The following is a 26,599-nucleotide window of genomic DNA, read 5'->3' on the forward strand; positions in this document are numbered from 1 at the left end:
TAGCATTGTGCCGGGACAGGGCTGGCACTCTCAAGAAAACAGGTGTCCTGCTGATTCTGGTCGTCCACTAGATATCTTCTGTTTATACCCTACCCATCAGGGCTTCTAGAAGTCCAATGAAACTTCTCTGTACCATACCATTTTGTTCTATGGCTCCTTCACATAAGCCATAAGCCAGCCTGTCACAGAGGAGCTAACCTGTTCTGAAGAACAGCCAGAAGATGAACCCTTCAGTTAGGTTCTTCCCCCCCCCTCCATATATATATATAATCTTCCCTAGATTAAGAAAGCTGGGACTAGGCACTGAGGCTTGTAATTCTAGCTACTTAGGAGGCTGAAATCTGAGGATCAAGGTTTGAAGCCAGCTTGGGCAGGGAAGTCAGACAACCAAAAAGCCAGAAGTAGAACTGTGTCTCAAGTGATCAAGTGTTAGCCTTTAGCACAAAAGTTCAGGGACAGCACCCAGACCCTGTGTGTGCCAGGACTGGTAAAAACACAAAAAGAGCTAGGAGTGTTAGGGCCTGCCTGGAATCCCAGCAAACCAGAGGCTGAGGCAGTGGGATGGTTAGTTCAAGGCCAACTTACAGTGAGCCCATCTTAGAGAAAAAAAGGGTAAGTAGCAGGGAATGTTGGAAAATCACATCTCAACATTTGTAACACCTCCAGGAAGTAGTGAGCCACTTTGCAACATTAATGGAACATTTAGGAGGGAAAAAGAAAACATAAGGCAGGCCTTCAAAAACCTTGCATATTTTTATTGTCCTAGTTTTTATTTACCATTTCACAAGTCGGGTAATGAGCACATATCTTTTTTTTTTTTTTAAAGAAACATTTAATTTACAGAAAAGAACCACAGGCTCTGGAAATTCAATTAAAGGATTTATGCAAAGGTTTGCTAGGTTTTTATACGTAACAGTTACTGCTTACATAATGAGCGTTTCATATTAAAAATGAGTAATCTAGAAGATCATCCCCTTAGTTTTTTATTAAAAAATTTATTAACATATTTCAGATGACGTGTTTAACAAACAAGTATTCAAGAAGGAAATCTATATACAATCACTGGCACTTAGATTTCAGAAAATAATCAAAATTAGACTGAGGGTTTGTATGTCATAGATACATTATCAATCTAACAAGCACATATCTTTTGGGGCACTGTTACACCTTCCTTTACCTTTACTCCTAGTTTTTATCTCCCATCCCTACCTAGTTGAATAGCTCATTTTCAACATGTCCAGTGAGTACCACTGCCGCATGTTTGACCTTTGTCTCCATTTCTGTGCTGCTACCTTATCTTCACAAACACAGATAAACTTTTTTTTTTTTTTTTTTTTTACTATGGGTCATAGGGCTTGAACTTGGCCTGGGCGCTGTCCCTGAGCTCTTCAGCTCAAGGCTATCACCCTACCCTTGAGCCAAGCCCCACTTCCCATTTTCTAGAGGTTAATTGGAGATAAAGAGTCTCGGGTCCTTTTGTGGAGGGCTGGCTTTGAACCTTGATCCTCAGTTCTCAGCATCCCGAGTAGGTTTACAGGCAGGCGTGAGCCACCCTGCCTGGCTAACTCCTCCTCACTTTTTTTTTTGGTCATGGAGCTTGAACTCTGGGCCTGGACTTGTCCTTGAGCTCTTCAGCTCAAGGCCGCAGCACCATTTTCACTTTTTTTTTTTTTTTTTTTTTAATTTTGTACATACATACACTCAACCAAGGTATATCAGGCACATGTTACGTATGGGTATGGCACTTTGAAATACTGCCTTTAAGAAGCTGTAAGTCTAGTATATTGTAGGGGTTAGTCATAAAAGTGAAAAGTACTATCAAATGGTATTTTCTGCTAGAGCCAGTGAATTTCAGATTTTCCCCCTTCAAGTTAAAATCAGAGCCACCATTTATAAACTAAAAAGCAGTAGTTGATTTCTGTCCACTGTTCTCCCATCCATTTCACCTGTCACTATGTAGCTTGGGCCATTTCCAGTTGATTCCATGTCTAACTTCCTATTTATGGGACTAGGGATTAACTTGTCCTATACTGGGCTAACATTCAACCATTTATGATATACTTCATGGTACCAATAATTCATGGGTCTCCTTATCAGGAAAGCCCAAAGAGCCCATTTCCCATATGTAAGATTAGGGGTGGTTAACACAGTATCAAGCCAAACACAGCCTTATAATGCAATGCCAGCTACATAGGAAGGCAGGTTGGGAGCCTGGGCAAAACCAATTCTGCGCTAATATTAACTGAAGCTAAAAAGCCTGGAGGTTATGGCTCAAGTGGTAGACACCTGCGTAGTACAGCTCAAATTCTATTACCATTACCACTTCCAGAAAGATTTGTCGTCAAGGCATCTGAACTGCCCATTTTACAAAGCTAGTTAGAAAAAATCTTTAAACCATTTAGTTTTATACTTTTTTCCCCTGCACCAACTTTAAGCTGGGTACTTTTAAGTTTTAGTGAGGATTTATTTTAGGATAACAGGAAAAAGTAGGGGGAAATGGAGAGCAAAAAAAACAAGGGCCGGGAGTTTGGCCTAGTGGTTAAAGTGCTTGCCTAGCATGCATGAAGACCTGGGTTTGATTCCTTGGTACTACATACATAGAAAAAAGCCAGAAGTGGTGCTGAGGCTCAAGTGGTAGAGCTCTAGCCTTGAGAAAGTCCAAGGACAGTGCTCAGGCCCTGAGCTCAAGCCCAGGACTGGCAAAAAACAAAAAAACCCCACCAACCCCACATTCTGCTCTCCATGCAGGAACTAGTTAAAAGACATCAAGTCAGGCTAGGCACAAGTGCTTCATACCTGTAATCTTAACTACTTAGGAGGCTGAGATCTAGGGATCTTGGTTTGAAACCAGTCGGGACAGGAAAGTCCATGAGAGTCTTATTTCCAGTTAACCACCAAAAAGCCAAAGTGGAGCCGTGGTTCAAGTGATATAGTGCTAACTGGATCAAAACTGAGGGATAGCATCCAGGCCCTGAGCTCTACCTAGCCCCAGGATTACCAAGTGAGGCACTTGAAATAATTCTCCCCTCCCCCCGCATCTGTGCTAACAACTGAAGCTATGAGCTTAAATGTGCTAGGCAGGTACTCTACCACCGATCTACATCCCCGCACATCATTTTTACGGATGCCTTGCTCAAAAGCTAGGCCCTGTGGGAGTTTAGAACTCATTTCCTTAGGCGGCATGATTTCATCTTTTTACTATATATAGTACTGCATCTTCTATAAAAATTAAACACAACAATGTACATTGGTGTTAATATACAATGGCATTAGAATTACACAGGGAAAAATGGAAGCCTAGCACCTAATCAGATTACTATTTTTTTGTCAGTCCTGGGGCTTGTACTCAGGGCCTGAGCACTGTCCTTGGGCTTTCTCAAGACTAACGTTCTGCCACTTGAGCCACAGCACCACTTCCGGCCTTTTCTATATGTACCAAGGAATTGAACCCCGGGTTCTCATGCATGCTAAGCATGCATGAGAGTACTTACTCTACCACTAGGCCAAACTCTCGGCCTTGTGATTTTTTTAATTAAAAAGTTCATAGGTATTTCCTTGAGAAATGAACGTAGCCTTCTCTCCCTGATATTATAAATAAAACATGAAAACCCTACAGCAAGCCCGAGGGCAGCACTAATGTGCTAATGGCTTAAAAAATGACTCCAATGTCTGCATCCCCTCAAGCCTGGGGCGTTTATTACTGGAGGCCACAGGACTCTTGGGATTTCTTTTGCTTTGAGGAGACAGAGCAGGCACAGCCTGGGACCTTGAGGAAGAAGACTGCAAAAAGGACTTCTGTAATTCTAACGCAAAATGGTAATCCATGTGTTCGGGCATCTCCCACACGAGTACAGAGGAGCCACACTTCTCACAGGGAATCTGGTCCTCAGCAGCTACAAAACCAGAGATGGCAGTTTCCTTTGGGGCCACCTCTGGTGACTTGGAAGCTGAGAAAGCAAGCACATCTGGGCTGTTTTGGACCAAATTCACCGCTGCGGGGGATGCTTTGGAAAATTCAGGTGTCAAGGCTCCTTTGCAAACACCAGAGGCACCGCCTACACAATCAGTTGGAAAACAGTTTGACAACCCTTCAGAATTGGCCTGGGGATTTTGCGGGTGGTCAGGAGCTGCAGCATCGATCAGCTGTTTCTGCTTTAAAAGCTGACTCTTCTGCTTAAAGAATGACTCTGTTCCTAAAGTTTGACTGCTTTTGAACACTAAGCAGGGCTTGGAAGGTGAACTTCTTGAGGTGGTAACAGTTAGAGATGAAAGAGAAGCTTCTTTAACTTTCTGCTTTTCTGCAGCTTTCTGGAAGAATGAGTCCAGAGAGGTAGTTGCTTTCTTAGTGGCTGGCACTGTTTGGCTACTTCTGTGGGTCTTCGCTTCTAAGCTGTTAGTTGGCACCTTTGGCACTGAAGCTGAGTCACTGCTCAAGAAGCCAGTGATGTCCTTGTAAGCTGTAGGGGCAGAGGCAGAGAACTTGGAAGCAGAGAGGAGGAGCATTGTAAGGGGCGGTGACCTGTGTATAAAGCAAAGGAACAGGAAATCAGCTATAGGTCACTGTTTTAGAACTTAGACTCAATTCACAGAATTCCTGGCTCTGCCATGGCAAAGCTAGTTTTACTGCAGTGTTTCTCAAATTTTAGTTTGTATCACAGTATGGAGAAAGCAGACCTGAGATGGTCAGAAAATTTGAGTTTGTAGCAGTTTTCCAGGTGAACGCTGGTTGTGTGGGACCACTTTAGGAACCCCAGTGTGACTGCACCTGCTGGTACCTGGAGATCCACAGTAAAAGCAGCTGTAATAATTCAGGATTGGGACACAAGACTTTATTCAAGAAACACAAAAGCTTTACAATAGTTCGATTGGAAATACTTGAAACACAAAGCCTCTTAGCCATTCTTGTGTTTTCTACAGTGGATACCTAACTCTCAGCCGTAACAGACTTTCTACTCTGGAATTTTGGAATGAAAATTTTGATGCTTATCATCAATCCTAGTCTCAGAAAAATTTCAAGAAATTCCTGTTACAAAGTTTCTCATGTCCATTTTCCATGATACATTTTTTCCTATGAACTGAATTTCAAAAGCTAAAAGCTGCTTTTACATAGATTAGTTCCCTCATTGAGATAAGGATTAAGTGCTGTTTTAAAGGTATGAAGGCATCTATCAACTTTCATGCTTTGGAACTACTTTGTACATTATAATCTTGGAGCTGGGAGTTTGGCCTAGTGGTAGAGTGCTTGCCGAACATGTACGAAGACCCTGGTTTGATTCCTAAGTACCACATACATAGAAAAAGCCAGAAGTGGTGCTGTGGCAAGTGATAGAGCTCTAGCCTTGAGAAAGTCCAAGGACAGTGCTCAGGCCCTGAGTTCAAGCCCCAGGACTGGCAAAAAAAAAAGAAAAAGAAAAATCATGGTGTTTTAGTGTCCATAATTTCACATTACTAAGGATACTAAAGCTTATTAGCAACAAACTTTTCAAATATCATTTGGTCCTATAAAACTGCTTAACAGTAAAAGCAATTAAAGAGTGGTTTTGTGGGTTTTTTTTGTTTGGTTTTGTTTTTTTGTGGGTCATGGGACTTGAACTCTGGGCCTGGACATTGTCCCTGAGCTCTTCAGCTCCAGGCTACCACCCTACTCCTTGAGCCACAATGCCACTTCCTGTTTTCTTTCTTTTTTTTATTAAAGAATTTATTAATACTGATTTTTACATCATATTTCAAATGACGTGTTAAACAAGTATTCAAGAAGGGAATCTCTATAAACAATCACTGACACTTAGATTTTAGAACATAATCAAAATTAGGCTGACGGTTTGTATGCCATAAATACGTATTAATCTATGTAATAAAACATGTCTATAGAGTCATAAGTTTTTATGTCTATGTAGTTGTGTTTATATTTCCAGTACCATGTCCATAGCATTAGGTATTCAACTACTGAGTGCTTGCTCTTGTACTGTGTGGATCTAATAGCCACATATTAAGGATACCGTGTGCCTTTTGTTCCTTTGGTCTTGACTTGTCTCACTCAATATGATTCGCTTTAGATTCATCCACTTCCCTGTAAATGCCATTATTTTATCTTGTCTGTTGGCTATGTAAAATTGCACACTGTGTGTGTGTGTATCTCACATTTTCTGTATCCATTCATCTGCAGTAGGGCATTGGCTATTGTGAATAGTACAGAGATAAACACAGCTGAGCAGGTGACCTTATCATATCTTGGGTTATGGTGTTCAGGATAGATGCCCAGCCACTTCTTGTTTTCTGGTGGCTAATTGGATAAGAGCCTCACAGACATTAGTGCCTGGGTTGGCTTTGAACCTTGATACTCAGATCTGTGTCTCCTGAGTAGCTATGGTTACAGGCATGAGCCACTGTACCTGGCTTTTGTTTCTTTTTGCCAGTCCTGGGACTTGAACTCAGGCCCTGGGCATTGTCTTTAGACATTATTTGCTCAAGGTTAGTGCTCTACCGCTTGAGCCACAGCACCACTTCTGGCCTTTTCTTTGTATGTGGTAGCAAGGAATTGAACCAAGGGCCTTGTGCGTGCTAGGCAAGCATTCTACTACTAGGCCAAACTCCAGGCCCCTGGTATTATTATTGATAAAGCCAAACGTTTATTTACAACGAAGAATTCCAACATTGGATCTTTCACATATGAAGGACAAAGTATTATATATATATACACAGCAAGGGGTGGCAGAGCTGTAACAAGAGTTAATAATCATTTCCCACAATTAAAGGCCTACCATTTCCATTTCATTGAAGACAATGGCTCTGCTCCCCCTGGTATTATTATTATTGGGTATTGAACTCAGGGCCTGAGCACCGTCTTTGGGCTTTCCTCAAGGTTAATACTCTATCACTTGAGTCACAGCACCAGTACATGGTGTGGTGCCAAGGAATCGAACCTGGGTCTTCGTGCGTGCTAGGCAAAACAATCTACCACTAAACCAAACTCCTGGCCCCTTTGGCATTATTTTTTGAGAGTTTTAATGTTGTGTGAAACACAGGCTGGCTCAAATTAAGAGATTCTCCTGTTTCTGCCTCCAAATTCTGGGATTACAAATAAGCAATAACTTAGATCAACTTTTTTTTTTTTACAACCCTCAATGTATATGTGTAAGTAAATACAATTTTTTTCATAATTATAACTACAATTTGGATTTTTTTTTTAATGGGTCATGGGGCTTGAACTTGGCCTAGGCTGTCCCCGAGCTCTTCTTCAGCTCAAGGCTATCACCCTACCGTTGAGCCAAGCCCCACTTTCCCATTTTCTAGAGGTTAGAGTCTCAGGTCCTTTTGTACCCGGCTGGCTTTGAACCTTGATCCTCAGATTTCAGCCTCCTGAATAGCTAGGATTGCAGGCTTGAGCCACTGCACCCAGCACTAAGGATATTCTTGAAATTTTAGTTGTATTTTCCATGTGCAAGTAGTCATTTGACTACAACAGTGGACAGGGACAGTATTGGTTTACCATACCTTTTACCTATCCTGGGACCCAGACTCTACCAAATGCAGGTAGAGTAGCAGCAACTGTACTGCTTAGTCTCTGTGTTCTCTCCTTTAGTGCAAGCCACTCCCTCTGTAAAAAGTAGTGGAGTTAGCCACCAAGAGCCTACTAATTTTAGAGCTAAGCTGGGATATATTTTGTTTGAAAAGATGAGCTAGAAGGAAACCTCACCATTCAGCGTGGAATCCAGCAGTATTACAGTTCCTGAGGACAGTAAGTGCATCCTGGCTCATCTTATGAGCGTCGTAGTGGGTAAGGGCACAGCAACGGCGCAGGCTGCTGAGACGTTTGTCTCCTTGCACCCGGATGCTCACAGCCAGCTGGGTGGCCACTCTGTCATTCTGTGGAGAGAAAAGGACAGAGGCTTTGTAAATAGTTACTGAGAGCATTGTGATTCTATACACCGAACTACATGAAAGGGGGACAAAATGGTTTGGAAACAGGGAAAAAGCCAAGAATATCAAGTGAGCTAGACAAGAATGAGGCTGTTTATTCCAACGCCACTTGTATAAGCACATGTTATATATAAGACACCGGGTTTGACACTGTGAGAGATACAAAGACATTTCCTCTATTCATGCTTATATGTGATTAGTGCAGACTTTATCTCACTTTCTGAACAAAAACATTACATTATTCCATATCAAAAAACTGCTATTTCTGGGCCGGGAGTTTGGCCTAGTGGTTAAGGTGCTTGCCTAGCATGCACGAAGACCCAGGTTCGATTCCTTGGTACCACATATATAGAAGTCGGAAGTGGTGCTGAGGCTCAAGTGGTAGAGTTCTAGCTTTGAGAAAGTCCAAGGACAGTGCTCAGGCACTGAGCTCAAGCCCAGGACTGGCAAAAAAAAAACCCCAAAAAAACAAAAAACAAAAGAACAAAAAAACTTCTGCTATTTCTGGACAGGACATAATTTGCATAATTTGGGTGATAGAATATTTGGGAGCCAGAATATTGTGACAAGCTATGGGAATGGGACAGTGAAAATGACACCTTCCTGAAACACTGCATGTGTCTAAGGCAAGAAGATTCTAACCAAAACCTACTGTACTATATTCTAATTTCTGAAGACAGTTCAGGAAAGTAACATCAGGACTGGATAATACATTTGGTCTTGAATTAAGTCTTAATTTTCTCTGCCTTGATGCTCTTGTTTGAAAAAGTAAAGTTTTTACCCCCACGACAGTATAGAATGATAGCTGGTAGAGAGACAGATGGCACCCCTTCACTTCAGTGAAGTCTGAGGCCAGAACACTGTTAGGTCAACACACAGAATACCTAAGGTCAAGACAAATATAGAAGGGAAAAAGGAATCCCTCAAAGATTCTAGTGAAGAGAAATATTCAAAAGGCAAATGACCCAAGAGCAAAATTATTTTTTGAAGGAAATGTTTGAGATCTGAATCATATGAGCATATAAATCGGTAATTATGAAAATTATACAACCAAATGCCTATTGTGTGTCTGTGAAGATAATACATGAGGTTATACTAGAAATGACCACAGAAAGCGTATGTGCTTTGAAAAGGCAGTGATGGAGGCTGCTGATGTGAGAGGGCAACTAGGGAAGGCCTCTTGAGAAGGTGAAATGTGAATGGACCTGAATAAAAACAACGTATGAGCAAATGTGCTCCAAGACAGAGCAACAGTGAGTTAGAGGCCTAGTGGTAAAGGCCTGTAATCCCAGCAGCTGGGTGGTTGATGTAGAAGAATCAAAAAGTTGGAGCAAGTCTGGGCTACACAGTAAGACTCTGAATCATGTCTCCCTCCAAAATGAAGAAAAAAGATCGGATCAAATCCAAAGGTGCCAAAGTGAAAGTTTACTATGTGTCTTAGGCAAAAGGGGTTCATTCTTGTAATCCTAGCTACTTACGAAGCTAAGATCTGAGGATCATGGTTCAAAGTCAACCCAGCAGAAAAGTCCATGAGACTTTTTTTTTTTTTTTTCCAGTCCTGGGCTTGAGCTCAGGGCCTGAGCCCTGTCCTTGGACTTTCTCAAGGCTAGAGCTCTACCACTTGAGCCTCAGCACCACTTACATCTTTTTTCTATGCATGTGGTACTGAGGAATCGAACCCAAGTCTTTGTGCATGCTAGGCAAGCACTCTACCACTAGGCCAAACTCCTGGCCATCCATGAGACTTTTATCTTCAACTAACCACCTCATCTCAAAAAATGGGAAGTGAGTTGGGCACCAGTGGCTCACACCTGTAATCCCAGTTTCTCAGGAGGCTGAGATCTAAGGATTGTGGTTCAAAAGCCAGTCCAGATGGGCATGGTGGCTCACGCTTGTAATCCTAACTACTCAGGAGGCTGAGATCTGAGGTTCAAAGCCAGTCCTTGCACAAAAGGACCCGAGACTCTTAGCTCCAATTAACCTCTAGGAAATGGGAAGTGGGGCTTGGCTCAAGGGTAGGGCAGTAGCCTTGAGCTGAAAGCTCAGGGACAGTGCCCAGGCTGAGTTCAAGCCCCATGACTCACAAAAGAAAAAACAAAAAAAAACAAAACACCATTTTTTTTTTTAACTTCTCAGAAAAAGCTGGAAGTGGTGCTGGGCTCCTCATCTACCATGCATAAAGCCATGGGTTTGATGCCTCAGTACCACATAAGCAGAAAAAGCCAGAAATGGTACGCTGGCTCAAGTGGTAGAGTACTAGCCTTGAGCAAAAGAAACTAAAGGACAGTGTCCAGGCCCTGAGTTCACGCCCCAGGACTGGTTAAATAAAGGGAAAAAAAGCAGGAGGGAGGCAAGGGAGAATAGAGTAATCAAGGGGGAGACAGGACAGAAAGCCAGAGGGGAAATCGTTGTAGAATTAAAAGGAATCCTCATTATGACTTAAATATGAAGGGAAGCTACTGGAATTTCTAAACTTTCAGCATCAAAGTCCTCTGAATCTTTTTTTTTTTTTTTTTTTTTTTTTTTGCCAGTCCTGGGCTTGAGCTCAGGGCCTGAGCACTGTCCTTGGACTTTCTCAAGGCTAGAGCTCTACCACTTGAGCCTCAGCACCACTTCCGACTTTTTTCTATGTATGTGGTACCGAGGAATCGAACCCGGGTCTTCATGCATGCTAGGCAAGCACTTTAACCACTAGGCCAAACTCCCGGCCCCAGTCCTCTGAATCTTAAATGCAGATGAATTGCCAAGGCTCTCCATTCTCCGAACCATGTACAAGGAAGAGAAGCCCCAGGGACTTATGGAGTGATGCAAACTGAGTGACACCTAGTGGGCAAAATTGAATACACTAACAACACAATGTCTACAGAAGGCGCAAACACCTACAGACTATTCTAGCAACAATATTGATCATTACAGTAGATTTGTAGATGTTACACTCAGCATTCTCTCTGCAGGATATTTTTCTCTTTGTTCCTTTTCAATAGTTAAAAACACCCAGAATATCATAAAGCCCAACCGAGGCATCCAGAAAATCTTACATCCATCCGGTCCTTGGTCAATCTCTCCTCTAGTTCTTGGGCTAATTGTAGGAGCCACCATTGCACCTAAAAAAGTATCAGAATTTTTAATTTTTCATTTGGCTACACCAGACACAGAACTGGACAGTATATTTTTTCGGATCTAACCCACATAGAATTGCGCATCTAATGGCTTCCTATAAACTAGATCAGAAATCTTAGTACTCTGGCAGGGAGTTTAGCCTAGTAGTAGAGTGCTTACTTAGCATTCATGAGGACTTGGGTTTGATTCCTCAGTACTACAGACATAGAAAAAGCCAAAAGTGGTGCTGTGGCTCAGGTGGTAGAGCGTTAGCCTTGAAGAAAAGCCCAAAGACAGTGCTCAGATCCTGAGTTCAAGCCCCAGGACTGGCAAAACAAAACAAAACAAAACACTTTTTTTGTTCATTTATCTTTCCTGTTAACATAGGAGATCATTTCAGGGTATGTTCCAGGTGTGGGACAGAGACAACTAGCCAGGTGCTTATGGCTCACGCCTACAATCCTTCCCATTCAGGAGGCTGAGAGATCTGAGGACTGCAGTTTGAAGCCGGCCCCATAAGATTCCTATCTCCAACCAACCACTCAAAAAAAGCTAGAAGTGGAGCTGTGGTTCAAGTGGTAGAGTGCTAGTCTTGAACGCAAAGAGGCTGAGGGACAGTTCTCAGGTCCTGATTTCAAGCCATAGGACCAGCAAGCGAAAAAAAAAAAATACAACTGAAGCACAGTTCAGTAGGCTTCCAAGTTTCCACCTACTAAAAAGAAACTCCATTTTGAACATCAGTACATTCTCTCTCTCCCCCACCCCTCTTTCTTTGACAGTCCTGCACTTAAGCTCAGGGCTTGACCACTGTCCTTGGGCTTTCTCAAGGCTAGAGCTCTACCTCTTGAGCCTCAGCACCACTTCTGGCTTTTTCTTTGTATGTGGTACTAAGGAATCAAACCCAGTTCTTCATGCATGCTAGTCTACATACACAAGCCAAACTCTTGGCCCCTTTATTTCTTTTTGGTGGAAGAAAAGTTAGTCAATTTCAACACCAAAACTCAAACTTTTCTTCCCTTCAGATATTACCGAGTTCCCATCTAACCTAGTAAAGCTTCCACAGATACCAACATGTGCACACTAACTCTTTCTGTGAAAGAAACAGTGTTCTGTCCAGGATACTCACTTACCTGTTCCCGTGTAGCCAGAGCTGTTTTCCCTGGGAAATTCTTGCTACAGCCAATAGTTTTGGGTAGCTGTCTGGGTTTAACTGGATCATGCTCAATCCCTCGGCACATGGCATACAACCAAGACCTAAGAAAACCAGTAGATGAGTTTAAGGTAACAGTTAAGCATTACTCTTTTTTTTTTTTTTTGTAGTCCTGGGGCTTGAACTCAGGGCCTTAGCATTGTCCTTGGGCTTTCTCAAGGCTGGAGCTCTATCCCTTGAGTCACACACCACTTCCAGCTTTTTCTATGTATGTGATACCAAGGAATTGAACCTGGGTCTTCATGAATGTGAGGCAGGCCACTCTTACAACTAGGTCAAACTGCCGGCCAGTATTACTGTTATTTAGACAAAACATAATACCTACATTAATCATTTATCTTTCTTATAAAACAAATGTTCAAAATTAAGTATACTTGACTTCTGATAGAACCCCTGCCGTTCTCAATTTCAGCACAATAAAGGAACATATACTGTTTTGTGAAGCCAAGTCATCATTTGTATTTTGGCAAAGTGCCAACAAGCAAAGCCACAAAATTCATTTCCCTTTTTTGTATGTTTATTTTTGCCGGTCCTGGTGCTTGGACTCAGGGTTTGAGCACTGACCTTGGGCTTTCTCAAGGCTAAAGCTCTACCACTTGAGCCACAGTACTAATTTTTTTTCAGGAATTGAACCGAGGTCTTCATGTATGCTAGGTAAGCACTCTAGGCTAGACTTCTCATCCACTTTTTTCTCTTTTTGAGATCAAATTTGAGGTTGGTTTCAAACTTATGATCCTCTTGCTTCCACCTTCCAACTATTGGGACTATAGGTATGCATCACCAATACTGACCTCATATCACCCAGAACTGAAATGTAAGGATCTTAGTAATATTTTAATAATATTGTATCACAAAGATGGTATAATGGTATACAATTAAGCTTCAAAGTAACAATTCCTATCAGTCAAACACCAAAGCATTTGAAAAATTTAGACTGATAGAGGAGTGACCTACTTTTGGCAGGACAGCACTGGAGTTAGAACCTAAGGTTCTGTACTTGCTATCTACCATCTGAGCTCATTAAAAAACAGAAACAAGCAGGGAGCGGTGGCTTACGTCTGTAATCCTAGCTACTCAGGAGGTTGAGATCTGAGGATTTCAGTTCAAAGCCAGCCTGAGCACTGAAGTCCAAAGTCCGTGAGAGACTCTTATCTCCAATTAACAGCTAGAAAACCAGAAGTGGTGCTGTTGCAGAAGGGGTAAGGTGGTAGCCTTGAGCTGAAGAGCTCAGGGACAGTGCCCAGGCCCAGCATTCAAGCCCTATAATCAATAAACAAACCAACTTATTTCTGTCAGTGGTGGGGCTTGAACTCAGGGCCTGCGCACTGTCCCTGAGCCTCTTTGTGCTCAAGATTAGCACTCTATTGCTTGAGCTATAGGGCCACTTCTGGCTTTTGAGTGGTTTATTAGAGATAAGAGTCTCACAGTTTCCTGCTTGGGCTAGCTTTGAAAGTGATCCTCATTATCTCAGCCTCCGAGTAGGGAGGACTAAAGGCAGAAACCATCAATGCCAAGCCTATAAAATACTTTTTTTTTTTTTTTCCCTGCCTGTCTTGGACTTGAGCTCAGGGCCTGAGCATTATCACTGGGCTTTCTCTCAAGGTTAGAGCTCTACCACTAGAGTCATAGTGCCACTTCCAGCTTTTTCTATGTATGTGGTGCCAAGGAATTGAACCTGTGTCTTCATGCATGCTAGGCAAACACTCTACCATTAGGTCACACTCCCGGCCAGAGCACATAAAATACTTTAAAGCCAAAACCAACTAGTGAGGGGGAGGGAAACGGGTACCAAGACATGTGAAAGGGTATCAATGTATGTGAATTAATGCACCTTCTATCTGGCAAATATCATGTAACCCTTTTACTAATTACAATAAAAAAAAAAAGAAAAGAAAAAAGAAAAACCAACTAGTGAAATTACCTGGACCTAAAGATAGGTTTAGATTTTATTTGCTACTTTTGTCTCTATTTGAGTTTAGCATATCCATAAAGGTAAGACTGAAAGATAATACGAATCACTCACCCATTCTTCTCTCCAAAATGACTCTGGAGCTGAGATTCTGTGAACCGGGTTAGTTCGCCCATGTATTCTACGCCTAGGATTTCAATGACAGAGGCCCCAAGCTTTCCTCCAAGACTGCGGCTGACAACAGACGTCAAGAATTTACAGATCACCACGTAAGTAAGGAACAGGGAGTGCAGGGTGCTCTGCCGCTCTCCAAACATCCAGGGGACAGGAGCATGTCTCGTCCCATGTACCTAGCACACCTCTAGCCTGAGGCAAGATGATCACAGGAACTCAGATATTCTGAGAGTTTTAGGACCAGGGAAAATTAAAAACAGCAGAAAAAATTAGCCATTCATTACTATTATGTCACAAAACACTCATTATGGAAGACCTATTAGTCCCATTTAAGGGTTAAAACTCTACATGTAAGACAAATCTTTTCCTTTGCTATCGCCTTTACACTTAATGTGGTTGCAATACACATATGTATATATGTATAATTTTTTATTTTATTTTTATTGGTTGTGGGGCTTGAACTCAAGGACCTAGGTGCTATTTCTGAGCCTCTGTGTTCAAGGTTAGTGTTCTACCACCTCAGCCATAGAGACAATTCTGGTTGTATGGTTCTTAATTGGAGAGGAGCTCACAGACCTGGGCTGTAGTGCCTGCGCTGGCTTTGAACCACGATCCTCAGATCTCAGCCTCCTGAATAGCTGGGATTTCAGGCCAGGCGTTAGCCACTGCACCCAGCACTTTCTTTTGGTGCCTGTGAACTTTTTTCTCACTTTCTATGCTAGTACTAGGGCTTGAACTCAAGGCCTGGGTGCTGTCCCTTGGATTTTTCACTCAAGGCTAGTACTCTACCACTTGCCCCACAGCTTCATTTCTGTCTTTTGCTAGTTAATTGAAGGTAGGTGTCATGAATTTTCCTGCCTTTGACAGTCTTCACACCTGAGTCCTCCAGACATGTATGAGCCACTTGTACCTGGTTTGTGTGCAAACTTTGGTGACTACACTATTCACTTAGCAAATTACTCCTATTCAGATACATAGTAACACTTTCACTATTTTCTGAATTCTCATATCCTGTCTTTTTTTTCTTCTTCTTTTTGTGCCAGTCCTCAGGCTTTAACTCAGGGTCTGAGCACTGTTCTTGGCTTTCTCAAAGCTAGCACTCTACCACTTGAGCCACAGCATCACTTCTGGCCTTTTCTAGGTATGTGGTAACTAAGGAATAGAACCAAGGTCTTCATGCATGCTAGGCAAGCACTCTTAGCACTAAGCCAAAATCCAGGCCCATATCCTGTCTCTTTTTACTTTTTTCTTTCTTTCTTTCTTTTTTTAATATTACTAACCCTTGTCAAGAGCAATTTGTGGGCACAATACAATTCATTCAATTGATTTGGCTGCTTTTATGTCTGGTTTGACAGCAAGCCAGAAGTTCTGAACACTGTGATTTGAGAGTAAATAAATATAAAATCCTCCCCCCGTACCCCCGCTTTTTTTTGGTCAGTCTTGGGCTTGAGTCAGAGCCTAAGCTCTGTCCTTGGACTTTCTCTAGGCAGGCACTCTACCACCAGGCCAAATTCCCAGCCCCCAAATTCCTATTTCTCTATATTAACTACTTGAATAAACAGGGAACATATAACCAATACTTAGTTCATTTCTTTAAAATTCAGGAGCAGTATATTCAACGTACTATCCCAAACAGAAAATCCATTGAGAAAATGTTTTGTGTTTTTCAAAGTTATCTGTGTTGCTCTCTCCTATATTCCTTGGTTTCAATCCTTCCTTCCTTTCTTTTGTAGGTTGTGGGACTTGAACTCTGGGTCTGGGCCTTGTCCCTGAGCTGTTCAGCTCAAGGGTACTGCCCTACCCCTTAAGCCACAGTGCCACTTCTGGTTTCCTGGTAGTTAACTGGAGATAAGACTGGCTGTGATCCAGGCATGAGCCACTGGACTCAGTGCCTCCAAACTTTTCTGAGGAACAAAAGACACCACAAGCAGAAAACATCTTCACATGGTTGTAAAGGAAATTCTAAGTGCTTCCTGAATACTTACATTTTATGAATTGGCATTTGGCTGAAAAGCTTCGGCACTGAACCATGTGAGACCAGAGTCTGGCGGTTTGGCTTGTTTAGACCACAGGCTAGCTTTGCCAGGACCTGGAAACATGTATAAAAACCTCAGTACTGTTAACCCATCTACAGAGTTGGTAAATATTACACACACACACACACACACGCAGCTTAAGGGCTATAAGGTTTCCATTTAGAATCAAAATAGATCCAGAAAGTAGGACCATCTCTAGGACTTAATATTTTACACATCTCCAAAGGAAAACATGATCCTAACTGTTCCTCCATTACCTCCATTCTCATTCTGTAATCATTTGTTTCCTTTCCCATCTATCCCTTGAGTTCTTTCAACTTTGATAGATTTAAAACACAGTGAAGCTTTCAAAAAAAAAAAAAGATTCAAAACAGCAAAACAAAAAGACTCAAGATGCATTTCTTAGTATGTCCATATGAACATGCTGAGAAAAGTTTGTTTTACTATCCTGTTTATACTTTTTTTTCCCCTAGTACTAGGGCTCGATAACGCAGAACTTCAAAACACACAGAGTTTTTTCTGCTCAAGGTTGGTACTCTATCATGTCCCAATTTTTGCTGGTTAACTAAAGATAAATCTCCAGGGGCTGGGGGTGGGGAGAGAAACCGGCGTTGATGGTTCATACCTATAACCCTAGCTACTCAGGACGCTGAAATCTGAGGATCATGGTTGAAAGCCAGCCCAGGAAGGAAAGTCTGAAACTTGTTTTCTTCTTTTTGGTGGGTCATAGGGCTTAAACTCACCCTGGGCCCTGTCCCTGAGCTCTTCAGCTCTAGGTTACCACCTTACCCTTGAGCTAAGTCCCATTTCCTTGTGTTGAAAGTTTAATTGGAGATAAGAGTCTCAGGTCCTTTTGTGCCCAGGCTGGCTTTGAACCTTGATCCTCAGATCTCAGCCTCCAGAGTAGCTAGGATTACAGGCATGAGCAACCTTCACCTGGCTAAGTCTGAAACTCTTTATCTCCAACTAACCACCAGAAAACCAGAATTACAGCCATGGATTAAAGTGGCAGCGTACTAGCCTTGAGCAAAAGAGCGCTTAGGTACTGAGTTCAAGCCCTATGATTGACAAAAAAGTCTTGATTTTGTCTGCCCAAGGCTGGCTATGACTCTTCATCTTCAGGTCTCAGCCTCCTGAGTAGCTAGGGTTATAGGCATGAACCTGTTGCATTCTGGTATACTTCTTGGTTACCATTTTGAGTCTTGAGTTTACATTATAATTTAGTGTGTGAGACTGAGATTAGACTGAAAATCATTTCCACTAATAAATACTTTATCAATTATACCATTTTAAGATTAAAAAAAAAAAAAGCTAGGCAGGCCACGAGTTTGGCCTATTGAGAACCCAGGTTCCACTCCTTAGTACCTCATACACAGAAAAAGGCAGAAGTGGTGCTATGGTTCAAGTGGTACAGCTCTAGCTTTGAGAAAGAAGAAGGACAGTGCTCAGGCCCGGAGTTCAAGCCAGAACTGGGGGGAAAAAAAAAAAGCTGGGGCACAGTGGCTTACCCCTGTAATCCTAGCTACTCAGGAGCTGAAATCTGAGGACCAAGGTTCAAAGTCAGCGCAGGCACAAAAGGACTTGAGACTCTTATCTGCAATTAACCTCTAGAAAATGGGAAGTGGTGCTTGGCTCAAGGGTAGGGCGGTAGCCTTGAGCTGAAGAGCTCAGGGACAGGGCCCAGGGTGAGTTCAAGCCCTATGATCCACCAAAACACACACACACACACACACACTAAAATCACTCTTTAAATTCATTAGAGATGTTCTAGAAACTTCTATTAAGTAGTATTCATTAGTCTGGTTTAAATTTTATTGGGACTATTGTTTCTTCTTCCTCCATTCAACCTGAGAAAGAAAAACTTTCCTGGGCATACTGGCAACTTTTCCCCAATCAGAGGGAGAAGGTGACCACTTACTGATCTTTAGACCTGGGTCATCGAGAATTGTTTGTGCTTCTTAAACTAAAAGTGGTCCAAGTTAATAACATTTTACTGCTGCGTTTTTCTTATTGTTCCCACTATAATCAGAAATTGACAAAACATAAAACAAAAGGAATATAAAGCCAAGCAATTCCACATAAGTAACTGATACAGGGGTGGGTATAGAGTCTTCACCTTGTTGTGTGAAATTCCAGCTGAGCACTGGAAACCAGTTTGCCTCTCTATGGCTGCTCTCATTTCCTCCACAATCACCGCCCCCACGGTAAGCTGCAGGTCTGGAGAGCTGCTATTATCCATCTGAAGGGACTCAAGCCACTGAAGTAAGCCTTGTTTTCGTATTTCCTCTGAAAAAAAGGTTGGGAGACATTTAGATATTTTAAAAATTAGGCATTTTCAGTCCTGGGCTAAATAATGACAAGTGATCAATAACAGACTATGGATATGACAGTGTATACTATTACAGGTCTATGCGTGTGACTGGCTAAGCCAGGTTTGCGTAAATATGTTTGCACAATGATGAAATCATGTATGACACATTTTTCAGAACGTACTTGTGCTCATGTTATATTACCTAGTGCAGAAAGGCTTGGTTTCAGGTACTTCAGATCATGTAGGTTTTCATAAAACAAAATGGCAGCCAGTTTAGTACATTAACTCAGAGATCAATTTCAGGTAAGCAGAGTTGACACAAGTTATATAGAGTACCAGCCTTGCAAGCATGAGCCTGAGCTCAACCCTAATACTGACAGATCAATTTCTTCTTCATACTTTCTGTAGCAGCCTTAGCTTCAGCACAACACATATTTTATAGTAGTAACATCTCTTATGAGCAATGACTTTTTTTGGTGGTAGTGCCAGGGAGAAAAAACCAGAGCCTTGCACATGCTAGGCAAGTGTTCTACTACTGAGTCATATCTATGAGCAATGATTTCAAAAGCATATTTTTTCTTCTTCTGCCCATGAATTTTCTTCAATCTCCCGTTGAACATCACATCTTCCCTAGTTTAGGAAACAGCCAAGCTGGCTACTGGTAGCCCACCCACATCTGTAATACCAGCTAGTCAGGAGCTGGGATCTGAGCATTTCTGTACAAAGGCAAGAAAGTCCATGAGACCACCTCCAATAAACCACATATTCAGAAAAAAGCCAGAAGTGGTATCTGGCTCAAGTGGTAGAGTACTAGCCTTAAGTAAAAAGAAGCTTAGGCTCAACATCAAGGCCTTGAGTTCAGCTCTGGAATCAGTAAAAATAAACACATTTAGAATTAATTCAAGACTCGGGGCCGGGAGTTTGGCCTAGTGGTTAAAGTGCTTGCCTAGCATGCATGAAGACCCGGGTTCAATTCCTCGGTACCACATAGATAGAAAAAAGCCGGAAGTGGTGCTGAGGCTCAAGTGGTAGAGCTCTAGCCTTGAGAAAGTCCAAGGACAGTGCTCAGGCCCTGAGCTCAAGCCCAGGACTGGCAAAAAAAAAAAAAAAAAAAAAAAAGAATTAATTCAAGACTCAATCCAAACCTAAATTTATATTTTCAGAAACTAGTTCTGTGTAGTTTAAAATCCAACCAAAGGAACTACATTTATTTTCCCAACGTGAGTTCTTTTCACTTTTAGATATTTTTCAAATAGGGGCTTGTGTTTTTACGCTGGCCTTTGACCATGATCCTCCTACCTATACTTTCCTGTGTACCTGTGGTCACAGCATTGACCCATCTTGCCTGATTTCTTGACCTCAAATTACAGTCCTCTCAAATTCTGCCTCTTGAGGTTACATACACGAGGCACACCACCTCTGTCCACCTAGTTGTATCCAAAGAGATATTTACTTTTATACAAGTTTCATAGCTTCTCAACATACATATACCTGGAAAGATAAATGTATTGTATATCCTCCAACACGAGTCTTTGGAATTCATTCGGGTTGTAATTAGAGATTCTTTTCAACCATTCCATGAAGAATCAGCTTGACCAAGCAAAGCAGGTTCCAAAGGCAGGAAGCAGAAGCAATGGTATAGAAATACCTTTCTGAACAGCCTCTTCTGCTGTTGTAGCACCTTGAGGCAATCCTTCAATATAAGTGGTTGGCAACCAGTCTGTCAAGATAGGCTGACCCTGCAGCTTCTGAAGTCTCTCTTGTACGACACTGGTCAGGTCTATGTAAGCCTCATCAATGCTGGCACGTTCAATGATAGCAAAACGAGACATTATCTGCATTACTTCAACACTGGCCTCTCGGTATCTAAGGATAAAGATCACACATAGGCAACAGAGGTAACTTTAAGATTGTCTGTACCAACAATTTCCATAATCAAGAAACAAGTAGCTTGGGCCGGGAGTTTGGCCTAGTGATAGAGTGCTTGCCTAGCATGCATGAAGACCCAGGTTCAATTCCTCGGTACCACATACGTAGAAAATAGCCGGAAGTGGTGCTGAGGCTCAAGTGGTAGAGCTCTAGCCTTGAGAAAGTCCAAAGACAGTGCTCAGGCCCTGACCTCAAGCCCAGGACTGGCAAAAAATAAATAACAAAACAAAACAAAAAAACAAGTAGCTTAAAAGAGGCTAGTTACATAACTGAAGGGATCAATCAGCTAACAGGCAGATGACCGTGACCAATGATTATATATAGAGAGAACAATATCTATATACATGAGATAGCTACCCCCCTCAAAAAAAAAAAAAAAAAGGAAGCAGCATTGTTAAAAGTCTTAGTTGAGATCTGAGGATCACAGTTTGAAGCCAACTCAGGCAGATCGGAGACTCTCATCTCCAGTTAACTAGCAAAAAGTTGGAAGTGAAGTTGTGGTTCAAATGGTAGGAGTGAAAAAGCCTTGAGTGAAAAAGCTAGAGCAGAAGACCCTAAGCTCAAGCTCCAGTACTAGCACTGGTACACCAGCATGTACACATGAATGCACTCTCTTCCCGCCTTAGATCCCAAGTCAAAGGAAGGTCTGTACCACACAGAATAGTGTACTGTGAGACTATACATACTAGACTCTGAAAAAGATATGGGAATCCTTAGTCATCTGCTTGCTTTGTGAATTTATAGTACTTAACTTCCCTATATAGTAGGAAGTAATACTTAAATACTTAAAATATTGCCAGATTTTAAAGCTATGAGAGCTTATGAAGAGCTTCACACAGTATCTGGAATATATGCTCAATACTCAGCACATTAGCAACTGGGATTGTTATAATGGCTAAGGCTTGTGCGTGCCTCCAAATGTGCCCCTCATTCTAAGACTCAACTTATAAAACTTGGAGCCAGTTAAATTCACAAAGTAATCTTTCAGTTTATTCAATGTTGACAAATAATTCTCCCTTTGTCTCTATCTAACTTTTTTTTTTGTCTTTTGGTTGGTTGTGGGGCTTGAATTCTGGGCCTGGGTGTTGTCCCGAGCTCTTCAGCTCAAGGTTACAGCCCTACCCTTTGAGCCACAGCGCAAAGTTTTTCTGGTGATTAACTGGAGATGAGTCACTTGGTTTAATGCCTGGGCTAACTTTGAACTGTGATCCTCAGATCTCAGCTTCCTGAGTAGCGAGGATTACAGGTGTGAGCCACTGTGCCCGGCTCTCTCTAGCTTTTTTATCTCTAGCAAATAATTCTAGATATTCACTAAAAGTTTGTCTGATTCAACCTTCCTTGGAAGACCACTAGTGTTTTTTCTTTTCCTTTTTGTTTGGGTCCCAGAGCTTGAAAACTCAGGGCCTGGGCACTTTTCTAAGTTTTTGTTGTTACTGGTGGTGGTGGTGGTTGTGAGGCTTGAACTTAGGGCTTGGGTGCTGTCCCTTAGCTCTTTTCTTTGGTCAGTCCTAGGGCTTAAACTCACTGTCCGGGCATTTTCCTTGAGCTTCTTTTGTTCAAGGCTAGCATTCTACCACTTGAGCCACAGTGCCACTTCTGGCATTTTCTGTTTACGTGGTACTAAGGAATCAAACCAAGAGCTCCATGCATGGTAGGCAAGCACTGTACTTACTAAGCCACATTCCCAGCCCTGTCCCTGAGCTCTTTTGCTCAAGACTAGTGCTCTACCATCCTGAGAGCTCCACTCTGTTTTTGTTTTTGCCAGTCTTGGGGCTTGAAGTCAGGGAGCTTTTTTTTCCCCCCTCAAGGCTAGCATTCTACCACTGGAGCCACAGTACCACTTCTGGCTTTTTCTGTGTATGTGGTATGGAGGAACTGAACTTCATGGATGCTAGGCAAGCACTCTACCAATAGGCCACACTCCTAGCCTACTAAATTTCAACGATAGTAATCAATTTTTATACAACTAAGGAACGGAATGGGTGTCAAAGACGCAGTGATTATAACAATGGTTCCAGACTGTTACTAAACTATATATTAACATCTGTTTTCACTTCATAGACAAGATACTAACCAAAAGGAACTTGTTTAGATGTTTTGCACTTTCTTTTTCCTTTGGTGCTGGGGATCTGAACCCAGGGTCTTATGAATGTTAGGCAAGCACATTACCTGTATGCCACACACAAGCCCACACAACAAAATCTGATGACCACCCCCCCCTTTAAACAATGTTTTTTCTTACTTGGTGAGGTTAGCTTTTCCACGACACTCACGGACTTGTGCCAGTAGAAGATCTGGACATAATTTCTTAGCATCATTTGCCCACATGTTTCTAGTAACCCCAAATGCACGAGCTTCGTAACTCACTGCAATAATTCTATGGTTAGAAAAATATCAGATGATCAGAAGCAAAAATAGCCAGAATTTGTCATGAGTAAGCTATAAACATATAGCACAGCATTGTATTTCTACAGATTAAAATATTGGTAGTTGTAACAATAACAATGATACATACCCACCACCTTTCCATGATTTGTACTGTACTACTGCACAAGGTTTATTCCTCAACTGAGGATTTTGCCGTTGTTCTACTTGAACAAAAAAACAGTCCATGTCCACCAGAGCAACAACTCGATCCTGTCCAGTAGCCATTTTCCCCCCCTGGAAAACAGCATTTTTATGGAAAATTAGAAACACACCTAATCACTGGAAGCTAGTGGCTCATGCCTGTCATCCAAGCTACTCAGAAGATGAGATCTGGGATTGAAGTTTGAAGCCAGCTCAGGGAAGCAGTCCAAGAGATTCTTACCTCCAATGAACCACCAGAAAACTGGAAGTGGAGCTGTGGCTCCAAGTGGTAGAGTGCTAGACTTCAGCCAAAAAAACCCCCAAAACCAAAAACTTTCTGAGACAGCACCTAGGCCCTGAGTTCAAGCCCAAGCCCAACCACAGAAAGAAGGAGAGAGAGAAGGAGAGAGAGAAAGAGAGAAAGAGAGAGAGACAGAAAGACAGAAAGATGGAAAGGAAGGAGTCTAAGTCAGGCACTGGTGGCTTGTGCCTATAATCCTAGCTACCTAGATGGCTGAGATCTGAGGATTATGGTCTGAAGCCAGCCTGGGCAGGAAAGTCCATGAGACGCTTATCTCCAATTAACTACTTAGAAAAAGCCAGTGATGCTGTGGCTCATAAGTAGAGTGCTAGCCTTGAGCAAAAAGAGCTCAGTGACAGCATCAAGGCCCAGAGATCAAGCCCCAGGACAGGAGGGGGGGAGGGGGAGATGGGGAGAAAAGAAAAGAAACACACCTAATCTAAAATGTCAAGGGAAATTGTCATTTCATATGTCACTGATGAATTACCACAAACATAGGAGCATGGCAACTACCAAGAATGAGACGGAGTGGGCGCTGGTGGTTCACAGCTGTGATGTTAGCTATTCCAGAGGCTGAGATCTGAGGATCATGGTTCAAAGCCAGCTCAGGGGAAAAAAAATTCCATGAGATTCTTACCTCTAACTAATCACCAAAAAAGTTAAAGTGGAGCTATAGCTCAAATTATAGAGTGCTAACCCTGAGCAAAAAAGCCCAGGAACAGCAATCAGGTTCTAAATTCAAACCTTAGTAATAGCATTAAGCCAGGCATGATGGCTCGTGCCTGTAATCCTAGCTACTCAGGAGGCTGAGATCTGAGGATCACGGTTCAAAGCCAGCCTGGGCCCTAAAGTCCGTGAGACTTTTATCCCCAATTAACCACCAGATAACCAGAAGAGGCACTGTGGCTCAAGGGGTAGGGCAGTAACACTGAGCTGAAGAGCTCAGGGACAGCACCCAGGCCCAGAGTTCAAGCCCCACGACTGACGGGGGAGGGGAGGGAGATTTTTTTTTTTATATATGGCTGCTGGGAAAATTAGTATGATTATGAAAGTAGTAAGCAGTAAAAGCATTAACAACACTCATCATCAGAAGAACTGAACATTTTACAAAGGAAGAGATATAAATAGCCAACAAATGCATACAAATAGGCTCAGTATCATTAGCAATGAAGAAATGCAAATTAAAACCACAATGCACATCAGCGGAGTAAGGGGCCAACAGTAATATAGTTGACAAACAGATCTCAAGTGTAAGTTTAGAGAAAAGAGAAGTGAATCTCATGTTCTTTAGTTGCCTTGGCTGGCTTTGAATTGCAACCCTCAGATCTCAGCCTCCTGGGTAGTTAGGATTACAGGAATGAGCCACTGCGCCCGGCTCAACCACCATGATTTTTTTTTAACCAGTCCTGGGTTAGAACTCAGGGCCTGACCACTATCCTTGGGCTTTCTCAAGGCTAGAGCCCTATCACTTGAGCCACAGCACCATTTCCGGCTTTTTCTATGTTTGTGGTACTGAGGAATAGAACCCAGGTCTTTGTGCATGCTATGCAACTACTCTACCACTAGGCCAAACTTGAACTGGGCCAGGGCAGTCTTTGAGCCAAACCCCACTTTCCGTTTTCTTTTTCTTTCTTTCTTTTTTTTTTGGTGGGTCACAGGGCTCGAACTAGCCTGGGCGCTGTCCGGGAGCTCTTCAGCTCAAGGCTGTTGCCCTAACTCTCTCTGGGCCTGGGCATTCTCCCTAAGCGTTTCAACTCAAGCCTTGAACCAAGCCTTACTTCCCATTTTCTAGAGGTTAATTGAAGATAAAGGGTCTCAGATCCTTTTGTGCCCAGGCTGATTTTGAACCTTGATCCTCAGATCTCAACCCCCATGATTTTAAAGGCTTTCCAGGCAATTCCAACATGAACAGAGTTGGAGAACCACTGACCTATTGTAAATAAGATAGGGACACAGCAGAAATATGATTTAACTATGAAATATGAAAATATGAAAATCACAGGTTATACAGTTGAGTGAACACCCAACTGTATTTTAAAAACAGTTTTTCAAATATTAACATTCATCTTCAAAACAGTGTCAAACAACTACAAAGGTGAAAGAGGAGCAAAAAAGAAAAAAATAAAATATTAAAAGCATGCATTCTTTATAAAGATTCATCATTTACCCAAAACATGCAGAATGTGAGTGACACTTTAAACATTTATCAGAAAAGTGGCTTTTCTTTTTTTTTTTTTCAATTTTTCTTTTTTATCATAAAGGTGACGCACAGAGGGGTCACAATTACCTAAGTTAGGTAATGAGTACATTTCTTTTTGGAGAATGTCACTCCTTCCCTTGCTTAAAGTGGCTTTTCTACACTTCAATATTTTATCTTTGTAGGAAAAAGGTGATTTTGAAACACCATTGAAAATCATACGCTTATTCTCTTTTTACTTTTCTTGTTACTTCAGTGGTAAGTAACGAAACATTTCCATACGTGCATTAAAAAGAAAAAAAACAACGCCCCCCCAAAAACGCCCACAATTTCAACAGATTTCACTGTTCTACCTTCACAGATAGAGACAGATTCCAAGTATTTTATAAGGTGGGACACCGAGCACGCTTTCTTCAGAGAAGTTTACATCTCCTCTGCACTCTCACATGCACTATTTGGCAAACAATCTTCAATAACTACATGTATTCCTCTCTCGACTTACCCCAGTCTGCACTAAGCAACTTTGGAGCGGATCTGGCCGCAAGACGTCCAGGGGAATGAGCGCGAGCGTGACGAGGAAGGCTCAAAAGCAGCGAGAAGACCTGAAACAGACGGACGCCTGCCACAGCAACGACCTTCGAGGCCACCCAGGCCTTCACCCTCCCCGCGCGTTTTCGACCTCCTTCTGGCCCAGTCCCGACGCCAGTGAGGGGAGGAAATCCGGGAAGTCGGCCCCGAGCGCTGCGGAGCGGCGCCACGTCTCCTCGCCGAGGAACCTACCCGTCGGGACGCCGCGGGCTCGGAGGCGGCCACAGGCACCCCGAATGATGCCGCCGGGGTGAGCGCGTCCCAGGGCGATCCAGCCGACAGATCCTCACTCCACAGAGTCCTTCCGACCGACTGAGCTCAGGTCCCGCGCGCGCGCGCAGACGCCGAGGGCGGAGG

General features: G+C 42.5%; 1 protein-coding gene across 2 annotated transcripts; it reads right to left on the reverse strand.

Moving 5' to 3' along the window:
- Window positions 1–989: 989 nt before the first annotated feature.
- Polh (DNA polymerase eta) lies at window positions 990–26,546 on the reverse strand. 2 transcript variants are annotated; one of them, XM_090355590.1, is made up of 11 exons: window positions 26,435–26,546; window positions 23,104–23,249; window positions 22,831–22,965; window positions 20,308–20,525; window positions 18,465–18,634; window positions 16,298–16,401; window positions 14,253–14,372; window positions 12,150–12,273; window positions 10,959–11,024; window positions 7,697–7,866; window positions 990–4,519 (listed from the first exon to the last, which is right to left on the reverse strand). In XM_090355590.1, the coding sequence occupies exons 2-11, from the start codon at window positions 23,238–23,240 to the stop codon at window positions 3,634–3,636; spliced, it is 2,130 nt and encodes a 709-aa protein (XP_090211716.1). In that variant the 5' UTR covers window positions 23,241–23,249; window positions 26,435–26,546; the 3' UTR covers window positions 990–3,633. The 2 variants fall into 2 exon arrangements, with proteins under 2 accessions (XP_090211716.1, XP_090211715.1); XM_090355589.1 differs by having other exon boundaries at window positions 26,157–26,546.
- Window positions 26,547–26,599: the final 53 nt, after the last annotated feature.

This window comes from Megascapheus bottae, chromosome 22 (genome assembly GCF_031878675.1).
Source record: "Megascapheus bottae isolate mThoBot1 chromosome 22, mThoBot2.hap1, whole genome shotgun sequence".
Taxonomy (NCBI): Eukaryota; Metazoa; Chordata; class Mammalia; order Rodentia; family Geomyidae; genus Megascapheus; species Megascapheus bottae.